The sequence below is a fragment of the Poecilia formosa genome, unplaced genomic scaffold (genome assembly GCF_000485575.1).
Source record: "Poecilia formosa unplaced genomic scaffold, Poecilia_formosa-5.1.2 Scaffold10, whole genome shotgun sequence".
NCBI lineage: Eukaryota > Metazoa > Chordata > Actinopteri > Cyprinodontiformes > Poeciliidae > Poecilia > Poecilia formosa.
Window position 1 is genome coordinate 2,256,671 of NW_006799949.1, and position 15,203 is coordinate 2,271,873.

General features: G+C 37.5%; 1 protein-coding gene across 1 annotated transcript in view; it reads right to left on the reverse strand.

Annotated features, from left to right (window-relative positions):
• armc9 (armadillo repeat containing 9) overlaps nt 1–15,203 on the reverse strand; it is a 30,330-nt gene that overhangs the window by 9,132 nt on the left and 5,995 nt on the right. The window contains exons 10-21 of the mRNA XM_007541578.2: nt 12,997–13,031; nt 12,806–12,917; nt 12,285–12,377; nt 11,307–11,397; nt 10,686–10,809; nt 3,576–3,715; nt 2,837–2,913; nt 2,426–2,500; nt 2,023–2,113; nt 1,740–1,792; nt 1,289–1,387; nt 343–452 (exon numbers count right to left, since the gene is read on the reverse strand). Of these exons, the coding sequence (XP_007541640.1) occupies nt 343–452; nt 1,289–1,387; nt 1,740–1,792; nt 2,023–2,113; nt 2,426–2,500; nt 2,837–2,913; nt 3,576–3,715; nt 10,686–10,809; nt 11,307–11,397; nt 12,285–12,377; nt 12,806–12,917; nt 12,997–13,031 (1,100 nt within the window). The remainder of the gene's footprint in view (nt 1–342; nt 453–1,288; nt 1,388–1,739; nt 1,793–2,022; nt 2,114–2,425; nt 2,501–2,836; nt 2,914–3,575; nt 3,716–10,685; nt 10,810–11,306; nt 11,398–12,284; nt 12,378–12,805; nt 12,918–12,996; nt 13,032–15,203) is intronic.

Below are 15,203 nucleotides of genomic sequence, written 5' to 3' on the forward strand. Positions count from 1 at the left end.
TATTTTAACCTTATTTCTTTTATTTTTAAATTGCAAAATGACCTCTAAATGTATTCAATGTATGACAATGCAATTCAGGCTTTAGAAAACATATTTCATTTGAGCCACTATATCAGTTTCTTAGCCAATAGAAGCTTTATTACCAGTTTAGCACAACAAAAGATGCAAGACAAACTGCAAAAATGGCTCAATGATTTCATGACAAAATGACTGTGTTGGTGTGAACTAATCGACCCTCAGAAGAGAAAGACCCCAGAAGTCAGGCAACTTTAATAAAGACTTTGAATCAAAAAAGACCTGACACCATAAAAATATGTTTTATGATAAATGAACTGAACTTACCCTGCATTTCGATGAGAACTCGGGGTGACTGGCCGTTGTAAGGGCTCATCAATGTTTGGGCACGCCAAAGGGGTTGACTTCCTCTTTACTTTCATCATGTTTGTCATGATCTACGACATAAGAGCCACATGCTAAACATTTTGCCACAGTTTTATATCTTTATTAATTAGAGGACAAAGACATTGTTCTGCACTGAACCTTTAGTTATTCAGAACCCTAAGTGCCACTGTGACTCTTTGTACACATTCATGTAATAATGTCTGCTGCTGACACACGGTGATGCCTGGCTCACGGTAATGCTTGCAGGAGCGTTACTATGTAAAGTTACCACATGAAGACATTTACTTAAATTTGTATACTTGATCAACTGGAGTTCAGATCAGGGTTAGACGTGGATGTTCTCCAGTCTTCTGATGTATTTGCAACTGCTACAGTCTGAAACAAGATTCATTCCACATTTCCAAGAAACATGAATTACAGTGTTTAATAACTGAAGTTGATGCAATCTGCCCCCCAAAAAGTTATAGCTGCCACAGTTTGCCACTTTTTGAAGTGGAAACCCAACTTTAGTATCATTGCACATGTACTTTGAGACACTGATGTAAAAATCTGTGTCTCACTGCATCCAAAAATATTTTAACTTTAAGTTAAAAGAACACACATTTAAAAACGGATGTTGGCAAAGGGAATATATCGGCTAAAACAACAACAACAACAACAAAACATTGATAAGAAAATGTCAAAACACAGCATAATTTAAATAAAGGTTATAATTATAAAGAAAAGCTCAAACTGTCAAAAGTCCCAGTAGCAGGCGATGCACCTTGAGCACCAGCAGTACAACAGTCCAAAAGTAAACGCTGTTCATTAGGTAAAGGCAGACTAGTTAAAAAAGAGAAAGAAAATAGCATAATTAACTTAAAATTATGGAGCATTATTTTCCTACCCCAAGATACTCAGTGGTGAGCAGGGTCTCCCCAGACAGCTCCCTTTGCTGGGGTTGAAGAATTTCCTCTTTATCAAGTTCTATTTCCATTAAATCCTCCTGTAAAAATGTATCCACAGCAACAAGATCTGTTTACTGCCATCTTGAAGAACAACTTTACCAAAACATTCATTCTGTCACACATCACCCGCCGCCTTAACATAGAACCACATGTTACTGATATATAAAGATGTATTTATGAGATAAGGCTTGTATTTGTGTTTGCTCTGTCTTTCATAAGGTTTCAGATATTTGTACAATCAGAAGAGAGGCATATAATGTAGTGATTTTTTTTTTTTTGTATTCTGCCTTCTTAACCAGGTCTTGGTGGGAAAACAAACTTTTTCACTCTCAATAAGAATTTCATTTTGCTACATAAGTGTAAAAATATTAATACATCTAAATGCCTTACATCATTGTCATCCTCTTCTTCCTCATCATCTGACTCTGGTCCCTCTTCATCACCTGGGTTAAAAATAGCACAAGGACTTAAAGAAATCCTCGACAGCTAAAATACTGAAGAGTAACAAACAAACAAGAAAAAAAAAAACCAATAACATTTTGCAAACTATGTCTCAATATTGAGAGATTGTTTTCGTAGAAGGAAAAGCCCCATCCACACTGATCATAAATGGTTGACTTTGTGTAGAACTGCCCATCGGATCTAAAGTAAAAATGTATTTGAGTTAACTAACCTGAGTTGAGCTGCTTAATGATGAACTCAATTTGTCTGTTGAGGTCCGGGTTTTCCTCTCTGTTGTAACAACGAAGAATCTCCTCTACACTCTAAACATAAAGCATAGAGACAGATTCAAAGGTGAACACACGGGTAACGCTAAAAGTTATGCAAGCACTCAAAGAGAGTGAGTATGAACTAAGTGGTGATGTTGTTACATTTGCAGCATTTCTGAGCTGTATAATAAGTGTACTTTTTCAAAAATGAATCACGGATTGTTATTAGGCACCATCATTTACATTGTAAATCTATTTTCATCTCCATACTTTCAAAAACACAAGGTCTATGTGCTGACATTAGGAAGGAAAATGGCCGTGCAAAGTCTTTTCTCCAAACAGACGATGGTATTTCTGCTATCTCACCATCTCTTTGGCTTCCTGTCGCACGGAGGGAATACACAGGATACTGTACAGAGCTCCATTCACGTATGGCCGAATCTGAGGAAGGCCGCACCGACACCAACAAACACAAACACAAACTCTGTCTTAAGAGATATCCAGAAAATTTGATTTGGGATCTAATTTAAATATGGATTAAGCTTTTTGTGTGGAGTAAAATATGCAATGAGAGGGAAACAGGAAACATTAACATCATAACTTCATTAGACTTTATTTAGGCCTGATAGCAAATCTACAGTGGCACGGATTACTTCGTTCATTTATATGGAAGCTATATTGCAGCAGAAAATAACTTGTATGTGTTATATATAAAAATGGTCCGTGAGTTTTTTATTGCACGGTCTGTGTTCATGTGGTGACAGATGTGTAAATTACCTCATGGTTCTCATGTCCGAGGAGGTCAGTCAGAACTTTGAGCACATGCTTGGCGTTCTCCGCGCACTTCCTTTTTCCTACAAGTGGACAGTTATTCAAAACAAGACGCTCAGAATCTGTTGAACGCTACATCACAGCAGTTTTTTTGTCTGTGTCAAACAATGACTCCATTCCATCCAGTTCCATCAAGATTAATTACTTTGGTATTTCTAAATGTAGGATGCAGGGATACTAAACCTTTTGGTAAGTATATTCCTCCGATACTTTAAAGGTGATCAACTCTGTGTATTATTTTTTTTATTTTTTCCGGCTAAAGCGACCTCCATTTGACAGTGGTCAAACAGGAAGGCAGGTCGTGGGAGAGGGAGGAAAACATGCGGCAAAAGTCAGTGGAACATGATTCGAACCTGTGACAGCCACGTCAGGACAAAGGCCTCCGTATACAGGTCACACGCCTTTAACATCAGGTCACTTTTACTGTTTGTGTATTTAATTTACTGTTTAAAACTCCAGAGGTTAATTTAAGATTAACATCTAAACTGTACCAGCAAGACTAAAACCAATGGTTGATTCCTACAGTACAACTACAAACAGCTGGCTAAAACGACATAATGCAGAAGTGATGAAGCAACGTAACGTTTAGACGCTCTAGCGTTCTCTTAATGAACCTACGTTTAGTTTTGTAACATCTGAAATGCAATAACTATCTTCACCCACATTATGTTTTTCATTCTCTTACCTTTGGTTCGCAGACACAAGTTCATAAGCAGAGCTGCAGAATACTCCAGGGTGTAGTCACTGAGGCAGTCCGAGTCCTGCAGCTCATCCACAAGCCAGCCAATAAGATCATCTTCGATCATGGCTGTCTGCTGGCTTCTCCTAACAAGGGCACCACAATTATACATTCTCATCAGCAAAGCCTAAATTCTAATAAACAGGACATTCATATAAAAAAAAAAAAAAAAAAAAGAGTTTCTGGATTCTGCTTTAAATACCATCTTCATTATTTAGGGTAAGAGTGTTATGAGTCTTATCTGCATTCATGATTTGATTCAAATTTACCTCAGAGTAACAATAACATAGCTGATACCACAGTCCTGACCGCTTTAAACCGAAATCCGTTTCCGTCTCTTCATGAGTCATTCATGATTTTAACTTTATGCAGTAGAGATGTAAAACCTGAGTGTTTACGTCAGCCAGCTTAGCAGGTTAATTTATACTCTGAAAGCATTCATGTTGTCATCCATCTGTCACCGACTGGCTTTATAGTTGTTCAATTTCTCTCCTTTATTTAATAAAATTGAGGCAATGTAACTATATGAGTGGAGACACTGAACGATCCTCCAGTTTGAGGCTAATCTGAAAAACGCATTGACTGAATGCATCTCAGCAGAATCTGAGATGAATAACATATTGAGCATGGTGCACAATTTTGCTTATATCTGCAGCATAGAAAGCATTTAAAAAGCCTGCATGAGGATTGTGATGCTCATTGTCTTGTGCATCATTTCAGGTGATGCAGATCATGAATCTAGATTGAGCGGTATGATGGAAATTTAAATCTATAATAGAGGGTTGTAGTCACATGTTTATTGTGAAACAACCTTCATTATGCTGTAACCATGAGAAAAAACTGCTCATTTTTACCTAAGACTGAGCTTCTGAAGGGCAACCAGAACATTTTCCCGGGTCATCGAGTCCTTCTCCTCCCTCCTTAGTGTTTCTGTCAGAAGCTTCACAAGAATTGGAATTTGGGAGAGGTAAATCCGGCCTGTAATCATGAATAGAGCAGGCGGTAAAAAAAGTTAAGTTATCTTATGTAATCTTGAACATTTTCAAGTTTCTCCACAAAATATGAAATCACATTCAGTTTAACTAAATTACGACTATCAGCAATAATTCAGAAAACAAAATACTTGTTAAACTTAAGCAAGTAAGTCTTTACTCCTATGAAAACAACACAAACTCCACGAAAACAGTGTTTATAATGCCATACTTGGCATTAGTATGACTTGGTATGACTTGGTTGATTTGGCTGGATCATATGCTAATCGTTAAAAGTTTCCCTGTAACAGAGACAGAAAACTTTACTCCAGCCTCTTTATAAACTGCTTTTCCTTATCATTTGCATTCTGCTACAGAGCATTATTAGTGGTTTCAGTCCTGAGGTCTTCGATCAATCTACATTTCCACAAGAAAGTTTAACGAGGCTATGACTCATATTACCAAGAAATAAAGATGCAAAACCAAAGGCTATTAGGAACATACCCTCTGCAAGGGAAGCAAATGCATTGATGAGGCGGGCAGTGTATTGACGGACAACCTCGTTTGCTGATTTCATCAAATGAAGCACAGCTTTCTAAGACAAAGGAAAAACACAGAGTCATTTCTTTGCATGTAGATTAAAACAAACTTCCGAGCAACCACTATCGTTGATAATTTTTTAGTTTCTTTTCCTCTAAAGTCAACATCATCTAAATAATCTGCAAGCGTCTTAAAACATTTGCATTCATCTCAAGGTTCAAGTGGACGGTAAAAGTTTGCATGCATGCATTGTTACTTGATCACCCTCTGGCAGTATTGCATTTGTGTTTTCAGTTTGCATTTTTACTACTAATTTAAATGTAATATAAACAAATTCCATTTTCATGCAGGGGTGGGCAACACGATGATCTTAAATCAAGAAGAATTAAAAAGAAAATAGTGACAAGCTCCCAAAATAGATCAGGTTGTCTGTAGGTCACATTCTTTATACACCGAGTTGCATGCTATTTAAAAATAAAATAGTAATTGAGTTTAAAAATTACCAGCATTAGTACAGTTATAGTGGAAAATAATATAAGCATTAAAACTTTTTGATCGTCCATCAAACGCATCATCTCAGATGCGACGCAGGAGACGGGAGCAGAGGCCAAAAAAAAAAAAAAAGGCAGCAAAACTTAAATCAGCACAGAGCATCAAATGATTCATGACGCTGAACTGGACTTTAGAATTGCACAGGGCAGGCTTTTTTAAAGAGGTTAGGTCCTCTTTATGTACAGAGTGAAATTACAGGGCAGATGGTATATTCCTTTATTAGTGTTAGCATGTCAAACGTTCACCATAAAAGCCCGATTCAGGTGTTAAATGCTCAGAACTTCAGCGAGCATGAAGTTAACTAAAGCAATTAAGACTTGTTATAATCGTAAACATTTGCTTTAGGATTTCTATCCAATTCAAGCATTTCCACAGAAACCGCTGGCCCACCTTATTGGTGCTGTAGCGTTGCAGCAGGTCGTTACTGATGTAGGCTTGAAGCACCGTGTCCCTCTGTTCACCAGGGAGTGAGCGAGTTATTCTCTACACAAACAGAATTCAACGATTAAAAAGTCCTCATCCATCTTGTAAATAAGATAAATATCATGCTACGTTTAATTCAGTTACTACTTAAGCCCTCATGGTACTCTTTGTTATGCTCAAAAATTACAATGTGTAATAAGATGATAATAAACATCCCTTTAAGAAGAAGAGCTGTTGCTACTTCTACCAAGGGGACAGTTTCAATGTGTGCAGATGATCAGCAATTAATTAAAAAGGCTAGACTAAGCTGAAGGCTGAAATAGTTCCGTTCCTGCTGACAAATGTAATGTAAGAAATGTAATAGTATGCAATCATTTGACAGATACAGTGAAACAGAAACATGGACTCAAGCTTCTGAGAACTGAAAAAAGGAAATGAAAATTAATCTGCAAAGTAACGATATAAGAATCTCCTAAAACCCTTCCTACCCAGCGCAGAGCCTGCAGCAGGAGACACTTCAGTCTGTCGGAGCCGACAACCAAGTCGTTCTTCAGTTTGTCATAGTCCAGAGAAGGCAGCATTGGCACCTCCTTAGGCCTCCTGTGTGTCAATGATTCACTTTTACATTTTAGGATCTGAGCAAATAAACTGCACAAAAAATATACAATTAAACACTTACTGTAGCGCAATAGATGCACGTAGCATGGACGAGGCCTAAAACAGGAAGTACATGGAAAAGATGTATATTTTAGAACATTTTAGAACATTTATTGTTTCAGCCTAATAATCATAATTTTAGTTTAGTTTACGCAAAGCAGAACATAAAACATGCAAGTGTTCAAATTATTCCTGTAATCTTCATTTCATGTAGTTTCCACCAGCTAAGTTGTTAGTATAATATAATACATGCATTCATCATGCCTTATCTGAACATGCTGGACACTGATATACACAGTGAAGGGGCTTGTGGGTAATATTGTCCATGCAGTATGCAACATTCAGGCAAAGAACCGTCACCAAACAGGTGGGGTAGTGTCCTCACAGCTGTTACATCTCAGCTCAAATATATAATAAAATATAATGAATAAACTTTTGACAAAAAGCAACATAATATGGCCCAAGACAAGGAAACAATCTGAATGTGTCTGTGGAAACAGCGTGAAATTTATATTTAACCTGAGGGAAATTAGAACACTGAAATAACTTTTTTTTCCTGCTTTTTTTTGATAGCCTCCAAAAGAAAAGAGATTTAGCGACACATAAAAGGAATACTCAGGAAATACTGAAAATGCTCTTCCCGGAAGTAAATAAAAGTTTCTGCAAACTAAAATATTCACAGATGAATAACAATTATTTATATTTCAAATGTACGTGATTAAAATTGATGTAACAAAACAAAAAAGAAAAACTGAAAACCAGGTGAAAGAAAAAGAGACAACTAAAAATGATCATCCTTGCCCATATTGCCTGAAGAGTTCACCGTTGTGTACAATCACTTCAAATGATCCAATTCAACGACCGTTTAAAAACACATGAATTACCATTCTGGCTATTCAGTTGAAAATGATGAATGTCAAACCTCAGACTCTGTCATTGATACTGAAACATCCCATTTATTACCAGTAATTAAAGCCATCTGCAGTGTTTTACAGCCTGACTGTGGGAAAAATGCACTTTGTGTTGGCTACTCTCATTAAAGTTTTTATTTAACATGTTAAAAAAAAATACCAAAGAATGTAACAGGATAAAACTGAAACTGCTTTTAAAAGAGACACAAGCAAGAGGTGAAAGAATAAGACACAATATTGAGGTAGAGTCTGAAAGACACTATGGCCTCATAACCGGGCTAACAAAAGGATCCTTAAGCAGACAGATAGAGACACATCTTTTTAAACTAGGGCAATCTAATGGAAAGAAGAAAAAAAAATATAAAAAACTGAGCATGGGGTCAGGCAAAGAAATGAATTCATGTTGACAGAGAGCAGTTACATTTTATGATGTGAGGGGAGACGATACAGAGTGGAACAAGCAAGATGGACGGTAGGGACAGAAGGGATGATGGAAGAAAAAGATGTAAACATGAAACTTACATAGCCATCATCATAGGGACTCATAGAGTAATATCCCTTTGTGGACAAAAGCATCACACACAAAGAAAACACACACAGTAAAAAAAAAAGGCTCGTTCAGATCAAACCATACAAACACAAGATTTCACAGGAGGAATACAACAGCACGTCAAAAACCACTGACTGCAAGAACCACTATGAGGACAGAAACTCTTCTGTAAAGGCTTAAAGTGGAGACAGCAGGTTAAGACCTTGTCCACATGTAACCAGGTCTTTTTAAAACAATGCAGTGTAAATTTGGAATCATGTTAATGCTAGTAAGTGGACGTAGAGCAGTATTATGCCCTGTGTATTGGCAAGGATAGCTAACCGCTGAACTCCAATCGCTCTTTCTCCTTTGCAACTCAACGTTTTGGAGCACTCGGATTGCGAAAACAAAATAGCAAAAAGCGTCTGAACCAACGTAAAAATCAGCATCTCTGACAGCAGTCATCTTTCTTCCACTGCATAGTAAAACGGTTTTAATGGTCACATAGGTGACATCAGTCCTGCATCACTTGTTGTACTAGACTGTAATGCACTGCTCTCTAAACTGTCATTAGTTTTTCGTGGCACCACACACAATCCACTGGACAGCAACGTTTTCATAATCTGCGTAACTACAGATTGTAAATTGGCACCAACACTACTTTAGATTAAGCCTGATTTGAAGTCTTGCTGTGAGTTACAATGAAAGGCAAACACAGTTCCTCCCTTTTTGCTCTCGCTTGTGTATTTTCAATATGTAATTTTCCGAGAAGTTTTTTTGTATGTACAAAGCAAAACTAGGATCTTGGTTCTTACTTGCCGGATACATCCTGATTTATCGCTGACGGTGGAGTGTGCAAACAGAGACACCCACCATATCAGTTAATAATCCTTATGTGTTTTTCAAACAATGAGTCAGTCCGTCCAGCCCTGTCTGACGTGACTACTGACAGCCCTCGCCCATGTGACTTTTATGACGCGCTTCGTAAAGCCTTGTTCCAATCTTTGATGAAAGAGGTGGAATAGAGAGAAACGGATGTGAGAAATAGCTGTGGTTGTGTGTGGTTCTTACAGTGCCGGGCCTTGTGAAGTCCGTGCTCTGAACAGCACTTTGCCTCATCTGGCTGCTGAATAGGCGAACGCACACACTCTGCAGATACTCAGGGGAAATCTGCAAAAAAAAAATAAAATAAAAAAAAATACACAAGGTCCTTTTTACGTTAAAATCTGCTCACTGGAATGTGTGTTTTTGTTTAAAAATTTGGATTAGAAATAAATACTATTAAACACAAATGACTTGTTTCTGTACTGGTCTTTACTTTGCAACTGCAAAAAAACCCACCCCCAAAAAAACAAAAAAACAAAGCATCATGTGTAGTCTTTAGTTTGTATATGCGGCATGTACACTGATTAAAAATATAAACACCCCGTGTCAAATATAAGAGTTTTATGAAGGGTTACGCAATATATAGAGAAATTCAAAATATATTTTCAATAATTTATTACTGATCTTCATATTGGCAGTGATAACATCGTGGTATGGCCATTTGTAGCGGATTGACAGTCCTTTGAACATGATATGGGTCAGGTTGAGGAATTTGATTTTGACCAAATTGGCTTCTCGTAGGCGGTTACGGACAGTCTTAGGTGTGATGCGTCTGTTGTGCAGACCAGACCAATAGTCTCATCAGCTGTGTGTGTTGCTGGTCTTATCCAATCCCACAGACGGACGAGCCGGATGTGGCGAGCTTGTGCTGGAGTGGTCACACGCGGCTCACGAGGATGAGGTCGATTTGCAGTAGTGCCAGTCTGTTGGAAACAAACTCTTAAACGGCCTACGGTCCGATAATGGGCATTGAGCTGTGCAGCTAATGCTCTGGTGGACATCCCTGCATCCAACATGCCGATGGCACGCTCCCGCATAACTTGCGACAGCTGAGGCATTAAGNTTCCGTCTCTTCATGAGTCATTCATGATTTTAACTTTATGCAGTAGAGATGTAAAACCTGAGTGTTTACGTCAGCCAGCTTAGCAGGTTAATTTATACTCTGAAAGCATTCATGTTGTCATCCATCTGTCACCGACTGGCTTTATAGTTGTTCAATTTCTCTCCTTTATTTAATAAAATTGAGGCAATGTAACTATATGAGTGGAGACACTGAATGATCCTCCAGTTTGAGGCTAATCTGAAAAACGCATTGACCGAATGCATCTCAGCAGAATCTGAGATGAATAACATATTGAGCATGGTGCACAATTTTGCTTATATCTGCAGCATAGAAAGCATTTAAAAAGCCTGCATGAGGATTGTGATGCTCATTGTCTTGTGCATCATTTCAGGTGATGCAGATCATGAATCTAGATTGAGCGGTATGATGGAAATTTAAATCTATAATAGAGGGTTGTAGTCACATGTTTATTGTGAAACAACCTTCATTATGCTGTAACCATGAGAAAAAACTGCTCATTTTTACCTAAGACTGAGCTTCTGAAGGGCAACCAGAACATTTTCCCGGGTCATCGAGTCCTTCTCCTCCCTCCTTAGTGTTTCTGTCAGAAGCTTCACAAGAATTGGAATTTGGGAGAGGTAAATCCGGCCTGTAATCATGAATAGAGCAGGCGGTAAAAAAAGTTAAGTTATCTTATGTAATCTTGAACATTTTCAAGTTTCTCCACAAAATATGAAATTACATTCAGTTTAACTAAATTACGACTATCAGCAATAATTCAGAAAACAAAATACTTGTTAAACTTAAGCAAGTAAGTCTTTACTCCTACGAAAACAACACAAACTCCAAATAAACAGTGTTTATAATGCCATACTTGGCATTAGTATGACTTGGTATGACTTGGTTGATTTGGCTGGATCATATGCTAATCGTTAAAAGTTTCCCTGTAACAGAGACAGAAAACTTTACTCCAGCCTCTTTGTAAACTGCTTTTCTTTATCATTTGCATTCTGCTACAGAGCATTATTAGTGGTTTCAGTCCTGAGGTCTTCGATCAATCTACATTTCCACAAGAAAGTTTAACGAGGCTATGACTCATATTACCAAGAAATAAAGATGCAAAACCAAAGGCTATTAGGAACATACCCTCTGCAAGGGAAGCAAATGCATTGATGAGGCGGGCAGTGTATTGACGGACAACCTCGTTTGCTGATTTCATCAAATGAAGCACAGCTTTCTAAGACAAAGGAAAAACACAGAGTCATTTCTTTGCATGTAGATTAAAACAAACTTCCGAGCAACCACTATCGTTGATCATTTTTGAGTTTCTTTTCCTCTAAAGTCAACATCATCTAAATAATCTGCAAGCGTCTTAAAACATTTGCATTCATCTCAAGGTTCAAGTGGACGGTAAAAGTTTGCATGCATGCATTGTTACTTGATCACCCTCTGGCAGAATTGCATTTGTGTTTTCAGTTTGCATTTTTACTACTAATTTAAATGTAATATAAACAAATTCCATTTTCATGCAGGGGTGGGCAACACGACGATCTTAAATCAAGAAGAATTAAAAAGAAAATAGTGACAAGCTCCCAAAATAGATCAGGTTGTCTGTAGGTCACATTCTTTATACACCGAGTTGCATGCTATTTAAAAATAAAATAGTAATTGAGTTTAAAAATTACCAGCATTAGTACAGTTATAGTGGAAAATAATATAAGCATTAAAACTTTTTGATCGTCCATCAAACGCATCATCTCAGATGCGACGCAGGAGACGGGAGCAGAGGCCAAAAAAAAAAAAAAAGGCAGCAAAACTTAAATCAGCACAGAGCATCAAGTGATTCATGACGCTGAACTGGACTTTAGAATTGCACAGGGCAGGCTTTTTTAAAGAGGTTAGGTCCTCTTTATGTACAGAGTGAAATTACAGGGCAGATGGTATATTCCTTTATTAGTGTTAGCATGTCAAACGTTCACCATAAAAGCCCGATTCAGGTGTTAAATGCTCAGAACTTCAGCGAGCATGAAGTTAACTAAAGCAATTAAGACTTGTTATAATCGTAAACATTTGCTTTAGGATTTCTATCCAATTCAAGCATTTCCACAGAAACCGCTGGCCCACCTTATTGGTGCTGTAGCGTTGCAGCAGGTCGTTACTGATGTAGGCTTGAAGCACCGTGTCCCTCTGTTCACCAGGGAGTGAGCGAGTTATTCTCTACACAAACAGAATTCAACGATTAAAAAGTCCTCATCCATCTTGTAAATAAGATAAATATCATGCTATGTTTAATTCAGTTACTACTTAAGCTCTCATGGTACTCTTTGTTATGCTCAAAAATTACAATGTTTAATAAGATGATAGTAAACATCCCTTTAAGAAGAAGAGCTGTTGCTACTTCTACCAAGGGGACAGTTTCAATGTGTGCAGATGATCAGCAATTAATTAAAAAGGCTAGACTAAGCTGAAGGCTGAAATAGTTCCGTTCCTGCTGACAAATGTAATGTAAGAAATGTAATAGTATGCAATCATTTGACAGATACAGTGAAACAGAAACATGGACTCAAGCTTCTGAGAACTGAAAAAAGGAAATGAAAATTAATCTGCAAAGTAACGATATAAGAATCTCCTAAAACCCTTCCTACCCAGCGCAGAGCCTGCAGCAGGAGACACTTCAGTCTGTCGGAGCCGACAACCAAGTCGTTCTTCAGTTTGTCATAGTCCAGAGAAGGCAGCATTGGCACCTCCTTAGGCCTCCTGTGTGTCAATGATTCACTTTTACATTTTAGGATCTGAGCAAATAAACTGCACAAAAAATATACAATTAAACACTTACTGTAGCGCAATAGATGCACGTAGCATGGACGAGGCCTAAAACAGGAAGTACATGGAAAAGATGTATATTTTAGAACATTTTAGAACATTTATTGTTTCAGCCTAATAATCATAATTTTAGTTTAGTTTACGCAAAGCAGAACATAAAACATGCAAGTGTTCAAATTATTCCTGTAATCTTCATTTCATGTAGTTTCCACCAGCTAAGTTGTTAGTATAATATAATACATGCATTCATCATGCCTTATCTGAACATGCTGGACACTGATATACACAGTGAAGGGGCTTGTGGGTAATATTGTCCATGCAGTATGCAACATTCAGGCAAAGAACCGTCACCAAACAGGTGGGGTAGTGTCCTCACAGCTGTTACATCTCAGCTCAAATATATAATAAAATATAATGAATAAACTTTTGACAAAAAGCAACATAATATGGCCCAAGACAAGGAAACAATCTGAATGTGTCTGTGGAAACAGCGTGAAATTTATATTTAACCTGAGGGAAATTAGAACACTGAAATAACTTTTTTTTCCTGCTTTTTTTTGATAGCCTCCAAAAGAAAAGAGATTTAGCGACACATAAAAGGAATACTCAGGAAATACTGAAAATGCTCTTCCCGGAAGTAAATAAAAGTTTCTGCAAACTAAAATATTCACAGATGAATAACAATTATTTATATTTCAAATGTACGTGATTAAAATTGATGTAACAAAACAAAAAAGAAAAACTGAAAACCAGGTGAAAGAAAAAGAGACAACTAAAAATGATCATCCTTGCCCATATTGCCTGAAGAGTTCACCGTTGTGTACAATCACTTCAAATGATCCAATTCAACGACCGTTTAAAAACACATGAATTACCATTCTGGCTATTCAGTTGAAAATGATGAATGTCAAACCTCAGACTCTGTCATTGATACTGAAACATCCCATTTATTACCAGTAATTAAAGCCATCTGCAGTGTTTTACAGCCTGACTGTGGGAAAAATGCACTTTGTGTTGGCTACTCTCATTAAAGTTTTTATTTAACATGTTAAAAAAAAATACCAAAGAATGTAACAGGATAAAACTGAAACTGCTTTTAAAAGAGACACAAGCAAGAGGTGAAAGAATAAGACACAATATTGAGGTAGAGTCTGAAAGACACTATGGCCTCATAACCGGGCTAACAAAAGGATCCTTAAGCAGACAGATAGAGACACATCTTTTTAAACTAGGGCAATCTAATGGAAAGAAGAAAAAAAAATATAAAAAACTGAGCATGGGGTCAGGCAAAGAAATGAATTCATGTTGACAGAGAGCAGTTACATTTTATGATGTGAGGGGAGACGATACAGAGTGGAACAAGCAAGATGGACGGTAGGGACAGAAGGGATGATGGAAGAAAAAGATGTAAACATGAAACTTACATAGCCATCATCATAGGGACTCATAGAGTAATATCCCTTTGTGGACAAAAGCATCACACACAAAGAAAACACACACAGTAAAAAAAAAAGGCTCGTTCAGATCAAACCATACAAACACAAGATTTCACAGGAGGAATACAACAGCACGTCAAAAACCACTGACTGCAAGAACCACTATGAGGACAGAAACTCTTCTGTAAAGGCTTAAAGTGGAGACAGCAGGTTAAGACCTTGTCCACATGTAACCAGGTCTTTTTAAAACAATGCAGTGTAAATTTGGAATCATGTTAATGCTAGTATGTGGACGTAGAGCAGTGTTATGCCCCGTGTATTGGCAAGGATAGCTAACCGCTGAACTCCAATCGCTCTTTCTCCTTTGCAACTCAACGTTTTGGAGCACTCCGATTGCGAAAACAAAATAGCAAAAAGCGTCTGAACCAACGTAAAAATCAGCATCTCTGACAGCAGTCATCTTTCTTCCACTGCATAGTAAAACGGTTTTAATGGTCACATAGGTGACATCAGTCCTGCATCACTTGTTGTACTAGACTGTAATGCACTGCTCTCTAAACTGTCATTAGTTTTTCGTGGCACCACACACAATCCACTGGACAGCAACGTTTTCATAATCTGCGTAACTACAGATTGTAAATTGGCACCAACACTAGTCTAGATTAAGCCTGATTTGAAGTCTTGCTGTGAGTTACAATGAAAGGCAAACACAGTTCCTCCCTTTTTGCTCTCGCTTGTGTATTTTCAATATGTAATTTTCCGAGAAGTTTTTTTGTATGTACAA